Here is a 27,910-nt window from a genome sequence, read left to right on the forward strand (position 1 = left end):
TACACGCATACCCAAACAACCACTTGTAGCTTAGCAGATTTTCGAATGTGTACAAGCTCGAGCGACCAAGGACGAGATTCGCATAAAGGACCGTTTGCGGTGTAGTACTTCATAAAAATGAGTCTCTTCCTAACTGTAATTTCTCGCTATTCAAACATCAGTATTCTATCGTGGCCACTAATCATTCGCCAAAGATCCGGTGATCTCGTATCTATAGCCGCGTATACAATGTATATATATATATAGGAGAATATCGCAAGAATCGCTTGGATATTTTATTCGCTCGAATGATGTCACTCTGGGAGATTCGAGATCCTGCCTAGAGAATTCGAGCTATTCCACGATGTAATCAATACATCGTGAAGAAGAAACTTTGCTATATTTGAGCATCGGAGAACTCTTAAATAATCGAAGCTCGGAGCGTGACGCGACATAAATCTCAATAATTTCAAGTATTGCAGGGCTGAAAAGTTTCTTCGGTTTGTTGGTAGGTGCAGGACGACGGTGGTGGTTACCTCGGGTGTGTGTATTTGTGCACACCGTTGTACCGCGTCGTAAAAGGAAACGAAATGGTTAAGTAGAAGAACACGAGGCAAGTTTCTTGTACAAAGTATCGACGGGTGACAGATTTCGATCCTTTAGATTTCCGGGTCTCGTCGCGTTGCGAAGAAAAGGCGTGCCAAGGCTGAATGATCGTAATTTCTCCTGTCGTACAAGCAGCGAGGGTGGAACGATTGAAAAAGAAGGCCCATTCTGCCATTTAACGTACACCGTAAGAAAGCCCAGCTTCCTCCGCACTTTCCACCAAGTTTCGAGACGTTAGATTATGTGCGCTCGCTCGACTTTCGACTCGGAGAGCCGAAGAAGAAGAAAACTTCTTACTTGGTGTAAGCCAAGCTTGCCTGCCGTTTTACCTGTGTTTCTTTCAGACTAGCCCCTCGCTCTCCTACCTAACCTACCTTGCCTAACCAAACTTCCGAACCATTAATTTACATTAGGACATTTTTCAAGAGCCACACCGCGCACCTTCCAATTGCCCAAGACTTTTTTCCCCGTATCAACGCCACGGCACCTACGCGGAAAGCTTCCACTCGAGCGAAACTCTTGAAATATTCAATAATCATCTCCCTCCGGTACGGGTATGCTCATAAATTTTCGCCAATCCCCGTAACCAAATGACAATTACGAGCACCTAATGAAATATCGACCATTTGACGAATGAATGTCCACTGATGTTTTTATAAATATCGACGCGCGTCGCCCTTCTATTAGGCGCGTTGCCTCGCGCAAAAATAAATGGTCCGTGTGATGAGTGACGCGGAGACGTGAAATACGATCCGATGATTTTTCACCGCACATTTTCCACCGCCAGATGACACCGAATCTCTTATCGCTTCGGTGTATCGACGGGGAAACTGGAAAAAGGCAATATTATCCCATCTGCTTTATCGCGTATATAGAGACCTTTCGGAGATTCTTATCCATCGAATTCACGTTTCACGCTCTCTCCGACTCTTCCATATAATTTTTATTCATATCCGAGAAATGTACCAGTGTTCCATTTATCATCGTGTTACTACAATACACGCGTTTCCAGCTTATTATTTCTGTATATATATATATATATATGTATATATATACTTTCTTGAAATTCTCTCGCTCAAACGATTCGTCCTTTGTTTGTTTCAGCACACACTGACCGGTCACTGCGGAAAGGTGTTGGCGGCAAAGTTTCTTGGCGAGCCGTCAAAAGTAGTTACTGGCAGTTACGATCGTACGCTAAAAATCTGGGACCTGCGCAGCAAAGCGTGTAAGTAAACATATCTGGCCGGAGAACGAGCAGGGAAAGGATTTAAGTGCGTTACCACGTTTCGTTACAGTTACCGAGAAAAGTATCGACGCGTTCTCCCCAGCTTGCAACGTCTCCCGCCACGTTGATTTACGAATTATTTAGCGTTCCTCGAAAATTAACGTGTTATTATTTAGAATTCTACCGGTCCATCGGTACAGCTGTAACGATACGAACGACTACATTTACGATGGCGATAAAAAATTTTTTATCGGTGCCAGACGTTAACGAATTTGTACTTGGAAAATAATGGAAGCCGCGTGTATATTTGCACAACGTTGAAACGTTAATGAGCAACGTATTTTCATTTGGCGCTTGACAGATTTTAGTGTTTGACGTGGAATTGATGTTTTCAACAGCGGTGCAATATTTCAGTTCAGGATAATAATTCTCGGTGTGCGCGCCATCTGATTTATCGATTGGAACGTTTCGAAAGTAGAAATGTAATTTGAAAAAGGAAGACGAGTGCTTCGGCTATCTCGCTATAATTTAGATATTTTTGATGAAGGGAATAAAGCAATGATATACATACATATATATATATATATATATTTATGTCGGTGGCTGATGGTTGCCAAGGTGCATTCATCCCGACTGCTAACATGGACTGGCACTGCGGACTGAAAATAATGTACGGCACCAGAGCGGTAATCACGTTCCCCATTACCCCTATTAGTCGTTGCATAATGCAAATACACTTACTAGCCTTTCAAGATAATAAAACAAACGACGAATCTGCATGGTCATTCATATGTATATTCTCTTGTCTACGTATTACGCGACTTACAATGGACCGTCAAGCAAAATATGACGCTCGTAACGCGCGGAGCTTCGCTCAAAGCCGCGATAGCGATGCTGCGGAGTAACGACGATGATTGAATAAAAATCCGCCAGCTTGATTAAGCCCATAGGATCACTTAACTTGAAAACAGATTCCTCTTAATCTCGCTACTCTCTCTCTCTCTCTCTCTCCCTCGCGGCCAATCTTCCTCCCTCGGAAAGAAGAATCATGCTTAATCGGGATGATCTTTAATAAGGGGCTCGGAATAAAATATCTATTATGCTAAATTATCCGCGAGCATTATTGTGTTTGCTCTCTAAACCGAGGTAATTTAATTTATCGCCGAAAGAGAAAACACGAAAGTGTGTTACGGAGCTTGCTTCTTCAAATGGCTTTTGTCACGGTTTCCGGATCGGGGACACTTAATTAAAACGCTGTGTTAAGAGTAAATTGCAGGCTGATTGTGCGGGTAGCTTGATAAGATTCGAGTCTTCCTGTTCCGATGAAAAAGGCGAGAAATTGATAATTTAGCGGTGTTTCCAAGTGGCTATTTTGAATGCATTGTAGCGGATACAGAGACGGAGAGCGGTGTAGTGTGAATGGATCTCAACGGAAGCAAAGTTTAAGGGGTTTTCCGTAAGTAAATGGAAGGTTCGTTTGGAGGGGTGTGGGAGGGGGGGGGGGGGGAGGTCGAGAGGACGCGCGCGGTTTCCGGAGATATGAAACGGCCCGCGCGCAAGGCGCTCGTTCTCCCATCGGTCCATATCGGTCGTTGCAAATGTATTCGGGGGATTTACATTCTCGACCTCTCACTCGCCTAATCTCGAGGAACCGTATCGTCCGAAGAACAGCGCTGGTTATCGATTTACACCTTGGTCAACAGTGGCTGGTGGATTGTACAGCAGCGAGAACGGCGGAAGCTTCTCGACGACGATATTGACAAAGACCGCAGTGTGGTCCTATAGTCGTCCTAGACCACCGCTGCGCCGGGGACCGGTCCAGATAGTATTAATTTGTAAAGTCCACTGTGTCACGTGATCACCTTAATGCTTGCCTTTAATTATCCCCGCCAGCGCGGCCTCGCGCAGCTTCTACCTCCGCCTAATCCAGCTTTGGCGTCGTTTTAATGAGCAAACGCGCAAAACAAATTTGACGAGTTCTGCTTGGCCTGAGCTATGACTTTATCCTTTAATTTGTATGCCTTCCTTCCATTGACATGTAGCGTAAAATCCGAGCTAATGATTTTATGCTTTTTACGGACTCCCAACGGACGTTCCTGTACGTATATTGGCTATATATGTGTACGTATATATAAAAGTATACGTGGTTATCGGTCGCACATTTTACCTTGATCCCGAGGAGCTTATACGGTTGATGGGGAACTGGTTCTAAGGCAAAATACAGGGAAGCGTGTTATCAGTGAGCGAGGATGGTACAAAAGTTTTGCTGAAATAAATCTAGAGACGCGAGGAGCGGACAATGGGAGAGCGCCGTTGAAAAGGGCGTTTAAGCGTGAATTATTGTTTAGCGCGGTCGCTTAAAGACAAAAAGGAAGCTTAAAGTGGATCAGCTCTTTCCTATAATGATTTTATCTTCAACCGCAAGCCGACGCTGTGATTCCGTGACCGATGCGTGCTGACCACTCGACGGGCAACACGCCACACACGCCACAATAATGTGTCCGTTCCATCATCTCCTACTAAACGTTATTCACCTTTTAACATATATATCATTTTCCTCGACTTGAGAAATTTCTTATCCTTGTGCGTCTCGAAGAATCTCATCACGGATACACTCAACTAGATGAGCTTCTAGCAATGGTCTTTCGAAACTCTCAAATGATTTTTATTATATACATATATGCACTCTCATACATTAATGTAGTTCGTGAAACGTATAATAGTAATATATAGGGTGAAGCAATATAACTTTTGTTCGTCGTGAAAGTCTGTGTCATTTTTTGTAGAAAAATATAAAAAATTTTATACCGAAGATGACCTTTAAATCTCTTCCATGCGAACGTTGCATCACTATATATGTCTCCCTTTGTTCCGCGTAACTTTCGTACATTGCATTTTTTCATAATTTTACAAATGAGAGAGATCCCGCGCATGGGTAAAGTTATTGGGCCGCGGCCCCCGTGTATATTGCCTCGAAATCTATTGTTATTGTCAAGTGCGTGCAAAGCTTTAATTGAACTTTATCCATTACATTGTTGAATGGCTGTTATCGATAAATGCGGTACATTCTGTACAGCGTCCAAATAGTAGAATGAGATATTATCAAAAGCCAATTACGTTGTCGCGAAAGTGCTAATAAAGATAAGATTCGCGACTGTTATGGATGGCCTTGTCGGGAAAACTAATTTCTTCAACGTTAATTCGTAGATCATGATTGCGGCGCACATCTAACCAAAAATTAAATCTGAATTGATAGAGATATCTTATCCTTTCTTCTCGAAGCATCCATGGTAAACTGTTGATAGCTCATAGACAGTATCTTAAACGCAATTTATACCAGCAATCTTCACCGCCATTCCTGAATGCACATTTTACCACGAATATTTATCAGTACTCGTTAAGGATGTATAATCGATATTTCTTCCCTTTAAATGGCTGCCCGTATACCTGTGCCTGTGCCCGGCATTTTGCCTGCAGTTTTTCATCCGGTAAATCTTTAATTAAAATCGCGTCAATTAATTGATCGAGTAGTACTTCGATAAATGAAATCGTGCGTCACGCCTATCGCGGCTTAAAAAAATGTGCGTTCAATTAAACGAATTGCTCGAAGAAGTTGAATTTTCGTTTTCATCGCACACATATATTTTATTTTAGGTTTCACGAGTGTCCCGTTATTAAATACATGCCCGGAACAGTGGAAACGTGCAGCTAAATAATGGGAAAATTTAAACGTCAAACAGAGATGCAATATATGTAATAATAAAGCTTTTTTCTGGTTTCCTGTCATATTTGAGAGGATGCAACCATCACTTTCATTGCGTGTTAATTAAATTTAGTATGATTTTGACTTTCATAGTCTGTCAGCTGCCCACTCGGTTTATTTTGCCATGTTTCATTCGCATTTAATGAAAACACGAGGGGCAAATGGAACGACACAGAGAAACTGGGGATAAAGAGAGAAATATGAAACCAAGAAACGTTATTAAGCTGAAAATAGTTATTTATTCACGCAAATTATACGACAATAAGTGAAAATTTTATTCAGAATTCGTAGCTGCTTGGGAGAGCAGGAAGCACATAAATTTGCTTTGCTCCTGGCCATATTTTTTAAAGCTCGCCGCGCAGAGTGCAATTGTTAAACCTACATTCTGGTTAAATATTAAACTGTAAGTCAGGAAAAACAATTGAAGGATTTTCATCGGCAAGGCGCAATAAAGGCAATCAGGCGTGATTAAACTCTGTGAGATATTTGAATATTCAGTGAAATACATTCCCCTGTGTGATTTTTCTTTTTTAATTTAATAAACTGTTATTTCATTTGAAAAAAAACGTATATTGTGCAAAGCGAGCTGGTATATAGAATGGAATACGAAACTGTTGCATTAGCATTTCTGTAAAATATAATAAGGGCGCGTGTTTGAAGAAATAAATAAGATTTGCGAAGAGGGAGATGAGAGAAGAGTGGCGGGTGGGGGGGGGGGGGGAGGAGGTAGTTGGTATACGATAGGGAAATAATCTGAAATTGGTAACGAGAGGCAACTAGCGAAAATTGGTTAGCACAAAGAGCGTAATTCATCCGTTTGCAATCTCGGTACGAAGAATTTCCATATACGCGACTGCGATTCCCAAGACGCTCGCGGGAATGAAGCAACGCGAATGTCATTTCCCGATGTAAATTAAGTTTGAAATCCTGCTTATTTTGTCGTGAAAATCGATGGAGGCGACGTCTGGAACAGGCACTTCGAAAGGAGAGCTTTTCTATCTTACACCGTACCCTGATAACACTGTTAAATCGTGCGGCAGAGCATTATCCAAGCTTCTCATCACCATTTGTCAAGAGTTGCGTGAAAGCAACTCTTCGAGCAGTTTGCCACTCTTTGTCATCCTCGGTAAACTCCTGAGGAAAACGATTATGATAATCTTACAAAAATAAGTCCCTTACTGCACCTACGTAGGGGAATCCTTATGAAAACATAAAAACAGCCAGTATTGACCGATTACGTGTCTCTGGGAAGACAAATTATTCTCTCGCAAAAACAATTTTCATATTTAAAAACCCTGCAAAAATTTCACCACGATGATTATTTCCCATTTTTCTCACCAACCTGCCTTTCGTTCTTCTTCCTCAGGTATAGAGACTAAATTTGCTGGATCTAGCTGCAACGACTTGGTAACGTCGGATGGAGCAGGATCTACCATAATTAGTGGACATTTTGATCAACGAATCCGATTTTGGGACACGAGAGCAGAAGCCAGCTCCAACGATATTTTATTGGAGGGAAAAGTTACGTCCTTGGATTTGTCTCGTGGTAAGCTCACCGATTGTTTAACGAAAGTAAAAATGCACACTCCTATATATAAATAACGCTTTGAACGTATAACGAACCATATTCGATACGTGTGTGTGTGTGTGCATACCAATACGATAACAATGAAATGAAAATGTGTAAACTGTTGAGTAAACACGGAAAAAGTCATATAAAAGTGAGAATATTTACCGATATAGAATATATAGAGCTGGCAGTATATGTGCATGTGCACCGTTACGTATTTCCACCTTTTAATGTCACCGTATTGGTGCGAGTGAATGGGATTATCCGAAAATCCTTGTTGCACAATATTATATGGTATAATATCTATTATTACGATTAATATTATCTGACCCTACGATATAAACGGTTAAAACGAGATGCAATAATGTATACTGTACAGTGTTACTACTGGGGAAATACGTCCGCATTTCAACGATATCCCAAAGCTTCGATTTTAACTCTGGATTTGTTATGTTGATTGAAGAGCTCTTTCGAGAGACGTATATTGTTCTCCCGCATTTCATTAATTTGGATAATGCGAGGATAGAACTTGAATGAAGTAGCATTACATTTGCTCGAAAATTCTACTCAATTACATTGAGGGGCTAGGTAACGCGTTTCCTTTATCATTCAAGATAATATATTATGTATACCTCTGTAAAAGACTAATTCCCCCTTACTCTCCACGAGTTTCCAAGAAAAATACTTTTTCCATTTAAAGCAGAGGTAAAAGCTTCGAGGCTTCGGAATGCTTTATTACTTATATTCTGCTGCATTAATGTGTTAGGGACAATAATTTAACTCGGAACGTATCAATTTGATTAATTACCAATTGAACGGCGATTAATCCCCAGCAGATTGTAAATTTATGCATTACAAGTCTTAAATGTGTAATAAATGAGTACTAACTCCACGGGGTACCAGTTATCGAAAACTCATTAGGCAGGTTAATTATATATATATATATATATATATTAGTATAAACATATCACGTATAGCCATGCTAAAATACATACAACCAGTTGCGGGCACGATTCCATCTGAATTGATCAATTTACTTGGAGACTACCGAATAGTCGTGGAAGTTGATGGTGTAAAAACAACTGCTTACTGGTTTTCAGATGCAAATTATCTATTGAGTTGCGTTAGGGATGACACGCTGAAACTTATCGATCTGCGTATGAAGAAAATCATAGGATCATTCAGGTGAGTCTCAGAAAATTTCCATTGAATTCGAACGATCCTCGAAAAGCCCAAGGTCACGGGGATCAAGCAAAATCAATAAATCATTTTGCAGCGCCGATGGATTCAAAGTTGGATTCGATTGGACACGAGCTACTTTCAGCCCGGATGGCCAATACATAGCAGTTGGTTCCTCCGATGGTTCTGTTTTCATCTGGTCAGTGGCAACGAGAATGATAGAAACTGTTCTGAAGAATCACTCGTGAGTATTATTCATGCCAAGGATGCAAACTTATAAGCTCTCTGTTAATAAAATGAACGGAACATGAGATAGCAAGGTGCATTTGAGTAACATTAAAGTTTTATACTGTTTTAAAACCATACATGCGTTTAGAGGCGAGCTATGACTTTCAGCTTTTAAAGGAGCCGCGATAAAAATTTATTCACCTTTTATCGGGAATCACCAGGCTGGTATAATTGGCCCTCCATTTATCTTTATTTATCAACGACTCCAATCTGAATTTACCAACCTTATTAATTAGCGCTTCCTCGGCATTCGCCGTATTCCTTCATTTTTGTTAATTATACCTAGTTAATTTCTTTTTACCGGACCACCTTTCTGTCGGGGCAAACATATATTTCACAATAAATAATTACATACCAATTGGAAATAGGTTTACGCGGCTTTGCTATTTTCATTCTACACTATATACACGTATCATATTCTCATAGTTTTTTATTCGCCGGCGACATATATATGCGCACGCAAAGCTCTCGTTTTCGTATCGGTTTACACGTACGTTACAGATACTAAATCCAATCCAGTTGTAAAAATGACATACGAAAAATCGTTAAGGTTTATAGGTAATTTTTACGGCGCGTCTCTACAAATAACTGGGAAAACTTATTAAAGCTAGTAATACCATTTACGACGCAATATTAGAATAGTTAGAAACAGTGGGCTATAATATGGTCACTGTTTCCCGCACTTTTATAGTTGGTATTTATTAACCTCATATTATTTTTATATCGCGTAGTAGAGTCATTCGGGGTAACTGTGCACAGTGGGTAAGTGCGAGCATCACCCATACCTCCGAAAGGAGAAGAGAGGGTATCAAATTATTCTCACCGAACAATGTCGTCACTACCGCGATATATTGTTTATGTGCTATTGCATCTCGCCTTTCGTATATATAATAATTGAATTTTTCGAAAAAATGAAAGAACACGAATATATATGAAAATTAGATTTTGGCCTTGCACGATGTGAAAGTGGATCAAAACTCGACATCTCTCCATCTAAATAAAAAATATGCGATATCTCGTTTTCCTTTAACACAGTACACTTATTAGTGCAACTGTCAGTATATAGACAAATCGTAAGACTATGTTTATTATTATCGACCTGGTTAACAATTCTTGCCAACCACGAGAATAATTCATATTTGAAACCTTAACAAAATCACACGATTTAAATAATAATGAATATTTTTCAATATATTTCCCCTAACTGTTTTTTTTTTTATACCAGAAATTAGAGAGGAAAACTACGCTCAATTGACCCGAATGACTGTAAATCATCGGACGGAAAAACTTATTAATAACATCCACTTATTCAGGTAGCAGGATTCGAGGTGGAAGGTAAAAAAAGGCAATAAGTCAAGTAGTCCGGCATCTAAAGATAGATTGATTAAAGTAATTAATCACTTGTGAAAATAAATGACATTTCTCTAAATATAGCAAGATAAAGAAAGTCGTATAGGAGAATGGGGAAAGATGATCGTTCTAATAAAGAGGATATAAAAGCAGGCGCGTAAAATCGGGAGAAATGCTGCTGGGGGACTGGTCAATGCCATATGTCACGGGATAGCTGGGCGAAGGGAGCGGATGTTTTTTAGAGCCCGGAGCCATCTGACGTGGACGTTTTAAGCAGCATAGGTATCTTCGTCGTCGCCTGCAATATAACGCTCCGCTCAAGCTCGTGCTTAAGCGCGCGATAAGAGGTCGAATATTGATTATCGAGTGTCAAGAGGCAAGAGAGGTAACCCTCAAAGGTCCATATTAGTTTTTCTACGAGTTTGCTCGCGACGTGTAATTAGCCGTATGCCAAGTTTTGCCCCGTGAAAGGATTTTAGCACTCGTGAATTTCGAAGCAGCGCTCAAAGCAATAGTATCGTGTAGCTTAACGTGCTTCACATGTACGTCTCTAAAATCGCTCGGGCTTTTCGGGCATGCAAAGAGAAGCTTCTCCGATTTTCCATGAGCTATACACTTTGATCCTAGGAGCTGATGGTGCTGGCTCCTCCTCGCATGACGCGCTACAGGCGACTAAAACGCTCGTAATTCCGCCAGGCACCTTCGAGTGCTCTGCATACCTACTTGACACAAAAACTTCCAAAGTACTCCGAGTCTTCGCTCCTTACCAAACCGACCCAAAAGTCCGGCCAACGTACACACTAACGGACGTGCTTAAGAAAATATTTCAACGCTCCGGGAGCGACGATCCCCTCTTCAAGCAGGACTCCCCTGGAATGTCTTTTTTTGCCAAGCGAGGAGCTGACGAGGAAGAGCTCCGTGCACTCACCCACCACCCACAATCATTTCGCGATATCATTCGATTTATACGAGTCCGATCTTGAACGCCAGGACCAGCAATGTCGTCTTTCGTTATAGAAAGCGTCCCACCAATGGCCGAGTATCATCCTAGCTCAAAGAACTCTTTCAACGAAACTGCAACCTGGTAAATAGATAGCGATTTATTCCCTGTCATGGAACGCAAACCCATTATCAGCGTACGTATAGTCCTACCGATAACTCGCTGTGCTACTTGTACTTTAGTCCGGAGAGAAAAAAACTCGCTATAACTATGGCTTGAGATTGAAAAGGGAAATATAGAGTGGTAGAAGTAGAGGGGGGAAGAGTCTTAGATACAACGCGCGTTTAAGGGCAAGGACTCTTCAAAGAGCATTCTGCCGAGAATCCAGAAGCAGATAAATCTCTTTTTAAAATTCTTCGAATCGCGCGGAGATTCGGCAAACTTTCGGAAACGTCCAAGCTGGCTATATATATTTATATATATATATATAGGAGATATAGTTTCGAGAAGAATTTGCGAAAAAAGCCGGAAACGTACTCCACATGGATGTATTTCAAGGTTCCGAGCATAGTTCGTCGATAGGTGAGTTGCACGATTATCCGTTCACTTGCCTCCCCCCCCCCCCCCCCTCCTATACTAGCATCTCGCTTTCAATGCGCCGGAGATCGACCTTCTTCAAGGACGCGGATCCTCTCGGATGAGGTGTTTGAAGATTAGCGAGCGGCGAGATTCCGGCTCGAGCATATAAGTGTCGGTCCCGAAGAAAAATCGCGTTTAAGCACCGGTCACGTATGGCATCGCGCACGCGTGTATTTCACTGTTATTACTTCCCTTTGAACTTGGTCGCCCGCGTTGTGTCCGTTGTTCGTCCTTGCCTCCTCCTCGCGGCTTCCCATAATTCCTACGTTCCGAGCGTACAAATCCCCCGGGACTAACTTAATAAGCGACTCTCTTTCCTCTTCCAGTTTTTCGCAGCCTATCTCCCCATAGCAAAAGCCTAGAATTCTTACACCATTAGCTCTAATTCTCTCGCTTTTAACCCTTCGAGCTATGCGATTAAAAATCCACCATGCTCTCATTTGCCCTACAATCACCTCCACTGGGAATAATAATGCAATTTTCTAGAGCAGAGTCGATATCAGTATTTTATGGAATCTCGATATCTCTCTCGTTGCTCTAACCGGTCCATTCTTTTAAACTCGCTTTAGTCATTCTTAATTAATTGCACGGATTATTCTTTTAGCCGCTTATTCTTAGATCAACGTCCACTGCAGAACCTGAATACCCGGTCTGTCCGCTTACCTTTTTTTCTCCGTCGTAGCTATTTATATGCTTCGTATATATATATATATATATATATATTTCACATATACATTTGAGCCGCACTCAACTAAACTCCATACATAACTTTAACCGTGTTTTAACCAGGCCCTTTTAAATACTCGTAAATTTTAAAAACCGTTTCAGCGTATTATTTTTTAATGTTGCAGATCAAGTGGTAAAATTAAGTTAGTACAGGATGAGTCGGCTACATCGGCGAGCTAAAAATATATCCGACTGACCATTCGCGAGCCCAAATGCGATATCCAAACTTTCTTAAATGCAACGAGTTTATATCGGCTGAAATGCGTCATATGTTAAACTTAACACAAACCAATAGGAAAGTTAAACTGGTTTAAAGTCGTTTTTTTCGTGGCATACCAGCCCGTAGACTTATTAGACCCGTCGAATAGACTTATTTGAACATTCGTTCCAAGGTCTGTTATATATCAAAGAGGGTTTATTTAATTGTTTAATTTAATTAATAAATCCAGCGTTCGTGTATTGATAACAGGTGTATAGTATCTAGCAATCAGAGTTCCACGCGTGTTTCTCCAATAGAAAACCGCTATATATGCCAGTGGATGGAACCTGTGAAACTCCCACTTTCCCATCATCGCTGGGAAGGACGTTCGATTCTTGGCTCAGATATTTAAAGAAGCCTTGAATTCCCATTAAAATTAGCCGATAAGCTATGCGGTCATTCATGCTCTAATTTGCAATCAGCCTGAAACCTGTTCGTCCCATTGGCAAGAATTTACTGTGCTATTCTAGCAAAGGCACATCCGGAAAGCGACAAATAAATAGAGGCAATCCTGATTAGACAAGCATAAGTAATTGGAGAGAGAATGAGTGGTGGTGGGGGGGTACTTCAAGACTAGACCAGACTAGACGGATTGCCAGCTAGGTACCCCGGGATGTTGCGTTTTCCTCAGCGAGCCAATGAGGCATTTGATTATTTTCAGGAGGAGTTTGCTTTATTATTCCGGATCATTTTTTTTTCTCCACATCTCTCACTCACTCTCTCTCTCTCTCTCTCTCCACCCCCTCCACCGTTCTTCTTCCGCGCCGCTATACCGGCGAGTTACGGGCGTTCCGGGAGTTCCACTCGTTGTTTGCGTAAGGCTGATGGTCCACCTATGGAAATTAAGCGAGATTATTCCGAACGCAAACACGGAATGACGTGAAATACACCCCGACGCCGGGCGCATATAATTTCGGTCTTTGTTATAAAATTCAGTCGTTGCTCTCGTGGTAATTTCACGGTTTGCAGCGACGCAAGATGGAAAATGATATTTACTGTTTTTACATAGATTGGCGGACGCGCGCGAAAACTCTTCTCATTACGCGTATCGGGTACACAAGCTTTTTATTCTCGTTTGCAGTTTCTTTTGGTAATTCAAGGTAGACACGTCGGGACAGCATTGTTATATTTTCGTCCGATGCTTCGCGTATACGAGTTACAACGTCCACCTATATATACATATATCTATATATATATGAGGGAGGATGTGCAAAAACGCTGCAGAGTTCCGAACCAAACTCGATCAATTTTTTTCACCCGAATGCTCTATGCATCTCGCAGAGACGAGAAGCGATAATAGTATAAAAGTTGTTATTGCCAGATGCAGAAGGACGATAGGTTGATTCGCGTTGCTCGTTATTAATAAATAAATATATATTTCAGGCGTTCCAACACCGTAACTTGTATTATGTCTTTTGGTAGTAAATGACAGGTAACAGCGTCTCGTAAAGATTACTGCATCGTATTTCAGTCACGCGCGCATTTATGGCGATTTTGTCCCGCATTTTACGAGAGGATAGGTTACCCTTAATAGTTGGAAGACATAACTAGTGCCCCTAGGAAGTCGTTCGATTAGTATATTTCATGCGTGTTTTTCCGCGAGATTTTACGCTTCTTCGCGGTAATCGTTGGAACATTAAGAGTACATATAACTCCCGATATATTGCTCAATTACCGTACTTTGTAAGGGCGAGATCTTGATCACGGCGAGAGATACAACGCGCCAACTTTCCACCTTCCAAAGCCTCTCTCGCCGCTTAAGAATCGACATTGCAATTCGCCTTCCTTCCTTCCTACCTACCTACCTACCTCCCCCCCCCCCTCTCTCTCTCTCTCCGTAATTCAAGAGATCCAAACGCGATTTGTTCATAGCGGTAGAACAAGGGGGCAAAAAGAAGGAATACCGTCGCTATAGAACATAACCACGATAATTACTACGAGTGTATATAGTTAAAAATTTTCCAAGTGAAAGTTATGAAACTCTGCGTAGATATAGCTAGCATGGTAGGTGCAGGATGCTAGTGAAAATACGGCCAGTGTGAAGAGCAGGGAGAAGGCGCTGAAGGGCTGCTGCGATATCCGTCAGACTGAGGTTCTCTCTTCGTGAACGGGGATTTAATGAAAATTCAGAGCCCGGCCTGGAGGAAAATAAGTGGCACGGCGACGGAAGTAAACACGTCGAGCGAAAGAATTAGATAATAGCTGGCCGGCTCTTTCTTTTCTTTTCTCTCCTATATCTCCGAGTCCTCTTCTTCTCTACCCCCTCCTCTCCCTCTCTACCCCTCTATCCATCTTCTTTGCCTATATACTATATATAGGTATACATGCTCCAGGCAAGTTTCGAGAATCCAGAAAGCAATCTTCTTGACGTGCCTTGATGAGGATCGGCCGATTTCATTGTCGCTTTGCGAAACGAAGCATCGCGAGGAGATCAATTGCCCCTTGGCACCATTCCCGCTTAACTCGATTTCGTTTTCCACGGTAATGATCGGACGGGCTTGCACGATATTATGTCATTTATCTTCGTCGCGCTTTCGACCAACTCTTTCTATATACGTATACACCATACTTCCCTCCTCCCTATACTTTTCGAGCCAGTGGTCTCCAACAGTTTTCTATATATATATATATATATATTCGTGTACATATATACACGAGAACACTGCGGACCACCTTCGCAAACACGCTCGACCCTCTCCAACTGCGGGTTTCAACGAATAAAACGCAAATCCCAGTTTCTCCCGCGAAAACAACTCGAAATTGCCCGAAAAATCCATACGCCGTCCCTTAAACTCGCTCGACGACAATAACCGGCTGCTATACAATAAAGTAGCAGTTGGTTAACTAGTTTGCTGTATCGCGAATCGCATTAGGTGTAAATATACTCATTTAATCTGGATCTAATCGTACATCGTGTACGGTGATGCGTGAGATAGGAGATATCCTTTTCCCATGCATGCCTTTATATAATTAACGGATGGTTATGGTCGCGACTGCTGCATGGAAACTCGTTAATAATTGGCGGCGAGATATTAACCGAATTGCTAATTGGACAAAACGTCTCTCGACACAATCGATTAAATAATTATTGTTTGTTTCTTCGAAGGAGAAGGAGACGGCAAGGTGCGGGAGGAGGGGTGGAGGAGAGGAGGATGAGGAAAAGGTGGTGTTATAAGAGCGGTATGATGTTATAAGAAAATGTTTGAAACCGAGCTTCACGGTATGCCAAGGATGAAAATATTGCCAAGAAAAACAAGCTCCTCTCTAATGCAGCCTGGCAATGTTTCGCACTGGCGCGCCTGTCATAGCTACGAGAAAATTTCCCTACAGTATTTCTTAATAGATCGAGCGTATCCATCAAGATGTCCATCAAAAGTACGAGCTCTCGCGGGTACCAGCTAGCGCGCGCGCGCGCGCGCCCTCACGCACGCGCACCTGTAGTACATTAACGGATAAACCGTTGGGCTTCATTCAAAATGCGCCAACTTGCTGTATAAGCTACTAAGGATTCTCCCGGTACTCCGTGCTCGTTGAACTTGCCTCTAATTTCGGATTACATCTATCCTGCCAGCGCGAGTCGAGCCAACTTCTCACTGACGCAAAGTACCGGGCTAATGTAAAAATCATAGAGATGAACGGGGCTATTGGCTCTTTCCTCTCGATACTCTCGCTCGATCCTTTCCTAAGGCACGGGAACGACGTCCTATCTTCTAACAACCTAGCGATCAACTACCTCGCGCATCATGGATGAAAGTGAACTTGAAGCGAGCAAGATACCTCTGCGGAGCTTGACTCGCTCGCACCATCTTCTCTTCGTTCCTTTGTTGGTATATATACCTACCACGAAGACGTAGGAGACCTTTGTGGCTTGCACGAGCTTTCTCAAACTTGGACAAATTCGCGTGGTTCCTGATAAAAATTTCAACTCTGATATCCGTTTGATCACGGTCCCTAGTTTCTTCCTATTTATTGTTTTCTGGACACCCTCTACCCAGACCACACTATTTACAGACTCCAACTTTTAATAATCGTTCCTTTGCAAGATTTTCATAATGCTGTCCGGAGCAAATTAATCTAGACTGAATATAACCACTGTGTATATATATATATATATATCCTTTATCATATCGATTAACGATATCTATAGCGCTGCCGTTGTTCCGATCGCGTTGAAATGAAAGCTTTAAGAGTATATTGCCTCGTTATTACACCATTACCATGATAGATAGAGAGTTAAAATTATTTTAATATCGCGACAGGAGTAATGGTAATATTATTAATTGCCACGAAGAGCAATAACTTTTGGCCGAACAACGATGCCTAAATTCGAGATTTCATCGTGTTAGGCGGACGATCGATCATCGAGTCGGAGTTGGTACAAGGGGGGTGTTAAGCAGGAGTCTGCCTTGTACTGTCAACACTGTAATAAGGCAAATGACAGTGGTAATGGTAGTTAATATTTAATACAAAGAATAATGTGGCGAGGGGATAGTCCTATCGTTCCTTTTTCCAGCTGGATGCTCGCTAAGGTTGATTTATCTTCGCGTTGTCCGAGCATCGGTGCATGTCCGATGGGCATAAGGCAAAGTAGTTAAGCTGCGCGATAAAAAGCTTCTCGTCTCCTTCGACACGGTGCAGGTGTGATTTGCCCGTGGAATTACGGCGATCTAATCATCGTTCTATTGTCATTTGTTCCTGCTCCCTCCCCTCCTCTCGAGAATAGATTGACGGAGAGTCAATCAACGCGTCATTAGCCTATCCACCGTCCACGTCCACACGCTCATTTCGCCACGCTTTGTACCGTGCACTAAGCAAAACATCAAACTCTCGCCTATATCGTTCGCGACCTCTTCTTCAAGATCGGTTGCCCCGTACGATCGTGGCGATAATTTCACGAGAATCGCTGCAAAATTGTCTGGACGAGTGCGTTCGCAGGTTATTCAGACTGAACCTCGCGGCACCTCTCCGCCATTATAGACTGCAGCATGATTAATGTGGATGGTGCAGAATACTCGCTAAATTCCATAGATTCTGCAAAGCTACATGACAAAACGAAGCAGATAGTTTTCTCTATACTTATATATGTATGCAGTGTGTATAATAGTATATAAGTACAGGAGGCGGCTCTCCCTTGATAAGATTTCGTAAACTATCAGAATTTTTTCAATCCAACTGATAAAGTTTAGCGCTGGGCGAAAGTTTCCACTCCAAAATTCGCGAATCGGCGATAAAGTTTTGGACGGGTAATGGGAAGATGTCACTCCGAAGGAATGCTAAAGATTTTATGAAGGACGTACGTTGGGGCTTGCTTATGCACATATACCTGGGGCAGATTTATTAGTCGCAGGAGGAAGCGTTAATTTCTGTGTCAATGAATTAGTAGAGTAGCGAGGTGAAGGAGTCGTTCATTAATAATTCGGAATATACTTATTAACGCGCTGCGTGCGAATTACCGATGTTGGAATGTGCATCGAAACGTGCTGACAGTTATCGCTGAGAACTAGTTTCCTATAGCAGGATCTTCATTTCTAGCAAGTACATATATATATATATAGTTTCGCAACATTAAGTATTCGATCGTGGAATGAAGATGGATACACGAAGATTGCTCTTTAATTCGTTATTCGCGCGGCAGCTCTATATATTAATATTCATGTCTACTCGCTTTTTCATAGCACGAAAGTGAACTTTAATACAGCTTCTCGAACTTCCATATCTAAGGGTTTTAATAAATTCAACGCTTGACATTCCTCGCGGAGTCCAGGCGTACGAAACTTTCAGATTAAAAATGTCGAGCTTTACTCGTGTAATATAGCACGAGCTGGATATACTCGCGCAACTGCAGCTTCTTATTGTTAGGTGATGCTAACTGGCTGGATTAGCGTACCGAACACAATTTCCTGCGGGTTTATCTCTACGCCCTTGGCACGAGGCGTCCCTGAAAATCCTCACCACCCCCCACCCCACAACACTATTCGTCTCTACTTCGCGGTGTGTTCTCATATACCAACGATTACATCTTACGTTACTTATGTTAAGATCCTCATTTCGCTCCTCCGCAAATTTATCGGCCCGAGGCGACGGCTACGACGTGTATGTCAACAGGTGGTACTCATCATTTTACAACTGACGTATTATGAGAATGTGCGAGGAGCATGATCAAGAATACATTATCAAGGCATATTTATCGAGAGACTAATATGTACTCGAGACCACTCCAATGCTTTGCGCTAAAACGTTTATATCCTCGCAGCGTTTTCAGACATCACTCGCTCCGCGTATATCGTTTTATGCCCGTGGAAATCGTATATAAAATCACCACTCCTTTATATCCAGTGAATAATACAGCAGACATTATTATACATCGCGGTGGAGAAACATGGATTCAAAATGAAGAGAAGAATTATTTTAATTATCTCGCTCAGTCGGTGTGAGCTATATATATAGAAATTTCCTTTTTGAAGCTGGGCTATACTACCACAACCATCAGCAACAGCAGAACCTACCACCTCGGCCACTGCTTTTCTTTCCTAAGTGGTCCTCCCAACCACCGAGCTATTTCCTCTCGCTCACCCCCCCCCCCCCTCTTTTACCAATCCTTCGTCTCACCGTTTTACCCTCCGTAGACCCACTACTCGCCCAACTCCCTAGTAGTCATTCCTTCTGTGTCTTGTAAACTGCTTATTCCGCCAGCCTCGGAATTCTTACTCCCTAGTCCGCGGCTCTCAGGTCAAATCTAAAATCCACTTGCGTTCCGCAGCCATGTTTCACTTTGCATCTTTCGTCTTTTCTCGCTCGGCGAGCTTTCCCACTGGCGTTTATACGTTAACTCTGTCATTTGCAAGAACCAGACGAAAATGCTTTCCAGGCGCGCGCGTCCCGCATCTCCAAAGGTTCGCGAGCTTTGGCTTTGTGGCAGCTATTTTAAAGTATGTGTGTGTGTGTATGGGAGGGGGTGAAAAAAAGCCTCGGCTGGTGGTAGCTTGAGCGGCACTCGGAAAAGGGTGAAATGGGTGTTACGAGAAAATGCCGTTCGGGAAAGTTTATTTCCACGCTCCTTCGGCAAGAACGGATAGGTCTCCTTTATCACTCTCGCAATATACACCACGTTAGTAGCTGCTACTCGCAACAGAGAGTATCGCCTGGATATGGAACACCACCCTGTGAAAATATCGTCGCGTAGACGTCGTCGCCCGTTCGGCGCTCTCGACGGGCGGCCGTCGCGACGCACATTCTTTTGTTTTCATCCCCAACCCGCCGCCACCCCTTCCTCCTCTCCTTCCCCTCCTCTCACCCGACCAAACTTTCCCGCAGTAACTCCTCTCTCACCGACCATTTTTTCCCCCCAAACCACCGCACTCGTTTTTAAAAGCCACACGCACGTCCAACACGCTTCATAGATTTTTCCCCCGGTACCTCTTACCAACCCTTTATGGCCGCAACGCATTCGTCAAGAAACTTTGGCGCAACGGCAAACTTCGACTCTGCTCCAAACGCTTCAGCCATCGTGGATTAATCAAAATAATTTCCACTGTTTTACTCGTGGGACTCACTCGTTCGATGAATTTTCAGCCATGGTCCATATGTCAGGTGCGATGACGCGATGGTGATAGCGATGATGACACTGACGATATACTTTTCACTCGCGAGAGATTAATTTTTAAACGGCACTACGCGACGTGGAATCTTCAAAAGGCACGTTACTGCACGACGCGGAGGTTTTAAACGCGCACTTTTACCTCGGAGTACGGTCGCACACTGTAACAAAGCAAAAAATGTTCGTCGCTTAAATTATATGAGTTTAACTTGATAGATTATTCAGGTTTAAAATAAATCAGTTAGACTTACAGACTGAGAGAGTCCTTAACACTTTTGCCCTTGACCGCTGCAAGCACAGGAAAACAATGCAAAAACACAACGCGCCGCGCACTGACAATGTTTACGAGTTCCTCGATTATTATGTCGTATTTTAAAGGATTATTTAATGGTAAATATTAATAAAAGTGCGAATTCGGGTAAAATTGTTTAAAAATAATGATGAAAATGCAAACGCTTCTGCATTATCGTTATTACTTATAATAATTTTACCCGAACTCACACTTTTATTCATTTATAATTAAATAATCCTTGAAAATACGATATAATATTGTAATGTGTAATATATGGTGAAAATAAAAGCTTTGATCTTCGTAAGGATTCGTCTAATAATTAAAATACCAGTAAATGTAGCTAGTGAGATAAGCGCGTGTTTTTTTTTGTTTTGTTTTATTTTTCTGCGCTGTAGCGGCCAAGGACAGAAAGTCTCGAGGACTCTTATAGCCTGAAAGTCTAATTGGTTTTATATCGGGACTGAAAAAACTATCAGTTTGAACCTTTTCGGACCTAAACGGCACAAATTTTATCATCTTCCTTTTAGCTTTATTGAATATGGTATATAGGAAACATTGAGGAATCTTTTTATCTCATATATTCTTATGGTTTCGGAGTGTGCTCCTTCAGAATCTGTCGAAAGATTGTAAAAGAATACACTGCAAAACTATAAAAACATATGCGAGACAAGAAGATCCGTCAATGTTTTCTATCATTTTCAGTAATGCAAAAAGGAAGATGATAAAATTTCTGCCATTTTGGGGCGAAACGGGTTAATTTCTATAAAAATTTCACCTTCAGTTAAATAAAAAGCATTTACGATCAAACGCAATAAAAGATGTAAAGAAAAGGAGGGATAGGGATAAAATTACAAATAATTGGATGCTTACCAGAGACTAATCTTGGCTTCCCGCGGACATAAAAATAAAGTCTCGGCTTTTTTCCTTATGCCGCAATCTCCGTTACCGGCTGCTGCGTTTATTTCGATACGATTTTCTGTGGGATTTCGCTTCTTTACATCCGGCTTAGCAGTACGTTGCAAAAACACGGGTACCGTTCCGACATATTCACGTAAGCGAACTTTGCACACGCATCGAAAACGCGGAAGCAAAACGTGTGGGTTTGCGTGAGAGCATTTTTCCGTCCACGATGAGGCGAGATGGAAGAATTTTTACATCCGCTTTTTCCACCGTCTCCTCCCCCATTTTGCCCGAAGCATGGCCCGGTGTGCGAGAGTCTTACTCTGCCTCCCGGTGTGTCACGACGTTAAGGATCCTTTTATGACCTTGGCAAGACGCGCGCGAATCAACCTTAGCTGCTCTGCCTTCTGTATATACATACTATATATATATATATATATACATTACAAATTCGCCACGTACGCACTGCTGCACGACCGAGCGTTGAACCATACACACACACATATATATATAGTATACTTGCAAGAGGGTGTAAATACGTCGGTGGCAATATAGAAGAAAGGGGTTGGTATATCGCTAACATTACAGTGGATCGCGTTGCTTTGCAAATATAAAGCGACGACAGACAGGAGAGAAAACTGCAGTGGCAAGGTACGATCCAACGTGGACATAAGGAAATCAAGCGAGTCGCTCGGAGGTCACGCGAATAAATGGAAAAGTCGAGAGGGTCCTGAAAGCTTTCGGTTGTAGTCGTTGGATGGAGTTACGCCTTGATGTATGTGTATGTAGAAGCGATGCGAGCACACACCCACGTATATAATGCATGTACACATACATACATAGAGAATCTCCTAGCTGCGAATCCAGCCGTGCGAATCAGGCCATTGACTAGATTGTACATCGTACATATATATATATATATATACCAGTCTCCCGCTATCCTTTCCGCATCCTTCTGTCATTGTCTACTCCCCTTGTCTTATGCAGTATTGTACAATGAGCGACAAGCGTACTATGACTGCGGGAGGTGAGAATTTTCCGGTATGCTAATCACGACGTGGCCTTCGGCATTTCGATGCTTGTGCGAGGCTTGCCGTGGCACCATAAGCCTCGCAGTCATCTGGTCTAGACCCGCGGAGAACGTACGGCTTAGGAGTCAGGCTCTCCGGCGATGCTTGTCAAATCATCAGAATCCGTCGTCGGATTTACCGTTGGACCCGGTCAGCTACAATGGAGAGGCAGGAAACGGCTCGACTCGTTTGCCTGTAAGGGACGACGACGCCACTGAAATCGCGTGGCCGACGCACGAGTTCGCGTGCTTTGCACTCGTGACTCTGGTGTTGACATCATCTTACATCAACTTGGCTCCGGTTTTCTCAGCCCGGACTCTCGATCGCGAGAGTTTGCCTCGCTGCCCCCCCCCCCCCCCCCCCCAGATAGACTTTCAATCTAGGCACATGTAGGTATATATATATATATATACCTCTGTCACTGCACAAGGATCCTCGAGCATACTCTTTCTAACTGTTAGTCGCCGCAATGGTCGCAGCTATTCGTCCGGTCTATTACGACTCTGAACACAAATACACACGTATATATACGTAATCTGGGCCCATAATTGGCCACGATTTACTCCGACCAGGCAAAATCAGTTAATGTCACTGATGCAGGGCTAATTCCTCTTGGCTGACTCGCACCAGCGCTTCGATTACCGTTAGTCGCGTGGCCCACGATTCCTTTCCCCGCAACCTTCCAGTTCCCACACTCACGACCTTCGATTTTCCCTTTTATACACCACGTGCAATGTGTATACGTATACATACAGTTCTCGTCCTCTACCCAGCACAGTCCGAAATACATTGCTAAATTATTATTTCAGCGATAGGTATATGCTGTATATTCGGGCGCATGGACTAATTATTATACAATCCGTACGCGCGCGTCAACGTTTGTATATATTCGAAAATCCATGCAGAAATTCTGACACATTCGTTTGGACGGATACATATTACTCGGTCGTGCACCCTATTCCGATTTACTCGATTAGTGATTTGTAATTTAATAAACATAAGTATTAATTGGTGTTTTATTAATTGGAGTGTTTTTGCGTTACAGCAATTTGCTTTTAGCGATAAAAAGTCTTTACGCCATATTGATATCAGACAACGAAATGAATGGTTTTACAGCGAAAATTTTTAGCTGCCGATTAATCGGAAAAAACTCCAATGCACTCTGATCTCCATTTTATCCGGAACACGATAACCATTCGGCAAAATCTGAACCAGCAAAACTTTTTTAACGTTTGCAATTCATCGTTGCCGAGCTACCGCGTATAGCTGCGAGCGACATCGCAACACCAAACGAATTTGCCAGGTTTACTAGTTGGAAAATTTCTCTCGATGCACGGTAGTTAAGCAGCAATTACAAAATGCGTATATAGTAGTGGTAAACGATTTTTTCCCCCATCGGAAAATATCCTTGAAGGAATGCCCGGACAAAAGCTCGAATACAAAAGCACTCGTCCAGTGGAAATTTCTCGTAATTGAACAATCGATCAGTGGCAGTCGATCATTCTGACAGAGCAGTTAAGTCTCAAAAAGCTCGATGCTCGCTCCACACGGTTTAATAAAGAGCACTGTATATAGCTTACGTGTATAATATCATGGTATAGTATACATACATACATATATATATATATATGTACACACACAGGAGAAGGTTAAGTTAAACAGTGCGAGAAGTACACCAAAGTATACGTGCTGGAGGATGTTACATAACCATGTAATTTATTACATTTTGCCCAGGGCTGCTGTAACGGCTGTATCTTGGCATCCGCTCGGCATGTATTTGGCCTCGGTGGATCGAACGAAGACCGTCACAGTTTGGGACAACCATGCTTGACAGGAGGAATGATTCCGGAACAGAAGATTGTTTCACGCATGAAGCCCTCCCACCTTTCTCTCTGTTCCCGGAATTAATGACGATGCCGATCGAACTCTCCACGTACGCTACTACTACACGTGCCGGAAGATCGCAATGATAATCAAAAATGCTAGCCACCGACAGACAGATACAGGGGATTTCTATACTTTTTCAGCAATTCCGCTCCGATCTACAGCATCGAGTCATCGCTTTTGTGGACAAATCCCGAAATGACAGGAGCACTTGTATATAACACCTACCCACAGCCTGATCTTCACTCCTTTAAAATTTCACCTTTTCGTGATCTCGCCATTCTTTCGATTTGTGATGCCAGCTATTTAGTAAACAGATCGATACGTAGGCGTATTTCGTAGATGATTGGTTCGAATACGACGAGCGAATGGTGCAGCAAACCGACCAATTAAAGGTGGGTTTTAAGCTTTCTGGATGATCTGTCAAATCATGCGAAAGTAATCCATATTTGAACTCGATACAAATAAAATTGTACGCTTGTAAATAAAGTGTCGATTATTGAGATGTTAATAGGATCTCGGCTTGTAGTGTATTTTTTTAATGCGAACGTAATCGCACACTCGACGTTGGTATAACGTTTTCCAGTGATGATGAATTTTATTATAGGTATATTTTGCGGTTGAAGCAAGTCTGATGTAAAACTGGAAATTAACATTGTATACTCGTAAATAAAGAAGCACAATGATGCAATGGTGTCGATATTAATTACATTAGGAAAATTTTATATCATTAATATTAGATTTATTAATGGTGAACATGGAATACGACACTAAAAGCATGCTTTATAATATTTGGATCGGTGAGCATAGCGCAGCATACACACACACACACACACACACACCCCAGGAATAGTTAATTGCATTCTAAAAGATTAATTTGAATGAGATATATATATGCAAAAGCCTGAGTTTAATTCCTAAATGATATTAATTTTAATCGATAAATTATAAGATTTAGATATTCTATTATATATATATTTTGATATATATACCAACGAAAATTATTTGTTTTACGTAATGAAAAAAAAATATTATAGCCTATGGTTGTGGATACATCGGAAGTTTTACTAATAAGTAGGATATACTTATATAACCTATTTTTTCTACTGGATGGTACAGCTATAATATAATTTTGTTATAAAATTAATAGTTGATTCACACAATTATTCTCCTTTCCAAGATTATATTGCTTTATTGTGAAAGAGCCTGTGCCAAATTTTAGAAAATACTATTGGTTCGTTGCGATAAAAAATTGTTTCTCAAAATTCTGAAAAAAAAAAAAGAAATGTACAAATCGATATTTTGTACATAACGAGTCATCTCTGCAAGAATATTTGCTGGTTTGCGTTTTGAGAAAGAGATGACAAAAGTATGATATTAATGGCATTGATATTAACCGTTTGTTCGTTCGGCTAATCAATTTGAATGGCAAATCGTAATTTAATTTTACTGGTAATTACTGTATTGATACATGCATATTGTGGTGGTAATAGTGGCCACTCGCAGAACTGAATTTACTACCGACGGTCTCTAACTATACACGTAGGTATAGCCAATGATAACATTCAATATCGGTCTCGAAAGCTGATTATATTCAAGCGTAATTTCCTTTACTACTGTATACTCGCATCCGTCTCAATTCCACTAATTACGTTAAGAAGATGTAATAATTATCACTTTTTGTGAATCCTATATTATAATATGTATAATGCAATTTATTTCCGAATACTTTATAAAATCCTGTATCACGCTACACTGTAACAGAAATATTGTATACATTGTTCACACATGTAAATATGGATTAAACGTTTCTTTCTTGTATTTTCTAAAAATGAGTGTAATTTTGTGACGCTCGAGTAGACGGAGGCACATGACGGTGTAGCAAAGCTATATACGTGAACGAGAGTGAGAGAGTGAGAGAGCGAGAGCGAGAGAGACTAGTATTACAGTGAGAAGCTGTATCTGACAGTACCTAACGTGCTTTCGAAAGCGCTCATTAGTCACCGAAATGCGGTCACGAAGTGACAACTCGCACGTGGAATATTATACGGTCCAAGAACTAACAGCGACTCATATCGCGGCCGAGCGCGAGAATGCAGGGGACGATTGTTTGCAACTTTCGCATTATATGCCCGTTGTTCACGATTCGACAGTTTCGACAGTTTCGCAATGGAACGTGAGAATGCGCCAGGCCGTTCGAGCGAAACCGCTTGCAAACGACGTTAAAGTTCGATCGCTCGGCCACATCTGGGACCACCGAAATTTTTCTACCCTCCTACACCGCCTGCACTAACACCCCACCACTGGAGCACATCTTTTCCCACTCTGAATATATATATATATACATCTGCCTCATCGCTATATATACGTACGCTGACTCCTATACTCTCTTTTTCCATCCCCGTCCTCCACTTCCACTCCTTCCCATCCGTCCACTTCCTCTTATACCACTCCTTTGGACTTCCTGGCTCCCGCACCGGAGCGCGTTTACCTCGTTTATTACATAGAACGGGCTTTCCGAAAGACCGGAAGTGCCAGGACTCAGCAGTGCGGATGAACCCGAGCTCCACCGAGGAATTATCTCAGCTTCTATTTATACTTCCGTGAGATTCCTATTACATCTAATCTACCAAGCGTCCTACCCCCTACCTTACCCCCCACCACGTACCCTATTCCTTCTTTCCTCGTGGCAGGTAAGCAAATCTTGATTGCGTTATTTTTACAGTGCCTTTGAAGCATCATCGCTGCAAGGTTCTTGAAAATTTCGATGGAGACAACGCGTACCGTAGTCTGCACCGTACCGATGCTTTTCTCGAGTTTTCTAGCGCTGCGCGCACTGGCTGCAGCACTGGCATCAACATTTACGTTTACAAAGGTAAAACTTTATAATACATAAATAAGGGTAGTAAAGCCTGCGGTCGTCAATATTATAGCCGTCTTATGTAGTATCAACAGAGCTCTCGGGCCATTCATCCTCTTTCCAGTACTAGTGCTCGTGTAGGTATATGTGTATATGTATAGAGTTTATATATACACCGTATGACATCGAACTCTATTACCCAGCTGAACTTTTTTATTCCAGTCAAGCCCATCTGCTCGACCTTAATTAAGGTTACTGTCCCTCCTATCCACGTATTTTCGACCAAAAGAAAAATGATTCGCAGACTTCTTTCCCTCGCTGAAGGTTATTTACGCGAAAGAGATCCTAGAAATCCGTTCAGTTTCCTACGAGTATCTACCAAGCTTTCAAGCATTTAGTATATGTTTTCGAATCTTGATTAAAAATTTGGTCTAATAACAAGTTTTTATACACCGACTGTATCTCTCTCTCTCTCTCTCTCTCTCTCTCTCTTTCATTTATATCGAATATAAAAACTTTAATATTAATATTAGTTTTATTCTTACCATTTCTCATGTAACAGTTTGCGTCAGAAGTGATATTATATATGGCGCGTGCATAAATCTTATCTCTTATTCAATTTCTGTTGCCACCTTGCCGTGCGATAAATATGGGAAAAGAGCTTTATTCCTTTCTCATAGAAGAATTATGAAATATTAAGTAGGTAGCCTCCTCAGTTATGATCATAAAATCGCTATTGTAGGTTTATTCGGTTTTGACTGCACGATAAATACAAGTACCTAC

At 41.8% G+C, this 27,910-nt stretch overlaps 1 protein-coding gene across 6 annotated transcripts in view; it reads left to right on the forward strand.

Moving 5' to 3' along the window:
* Atg16 (Autophagy-related 16) overlaps nucleotides 1–26,068 on the forward strand; it is a 334,508-nt gene extending 308,440 nt beyond the window's left edge. For all 6 annotated transcript variants that reach the window (XM_066735097.1, XM_066735096.1, XM_066735100.1 and 3 more), the window contains 5 exons: nucleotides 1,690–1,810; nucleotides 6,940–7,119; nucleotides 8,244–8,328; nucleotides 8,420–8,566; nucleotides 24,118–26,068. In XM_066735097.1, coding sequence (XP_066591194.1) covers nucleotides 1,690–1,810; nucleotides 6,940–7,119; nucleotides 8,244–8,328; nucleotides 8,420–8,566; nucleotides 24,118–24,214 — 630 coding nt within the window. In that variant the 3' untranslated portion in view covers nucleotides 24,215–26,068. The remainder of the gene's footprint in view (nucleotides 1–1,689; nucleotides 1,811–6,939; nucleotides 7,120–8,243; nucleotides 8,329–8,419; nucleotides 8,567–24,117) is intronic.
* Nucleotides 26,069–27,910: the final 1,842 nt, after the last annotated feature.

This window comes from Prorops nasuta, unplaced genomic scaffold, assembly GCF_024137725.1.
Source record: "Prorops nasuta isolate Cenicafe-Biocafe unplaced genomic scaffold, Cenicafe_Pnas_1.2 PNAS00014, whole genome shotgun sequence".
Classification (NCBI taxonomy): domain Eukaryota; kingdom Metazoa; phylum Arthropoda; class Insecta; order Hymenoptera; family Bethylidae; genus Prorops; species Prorops nasuta.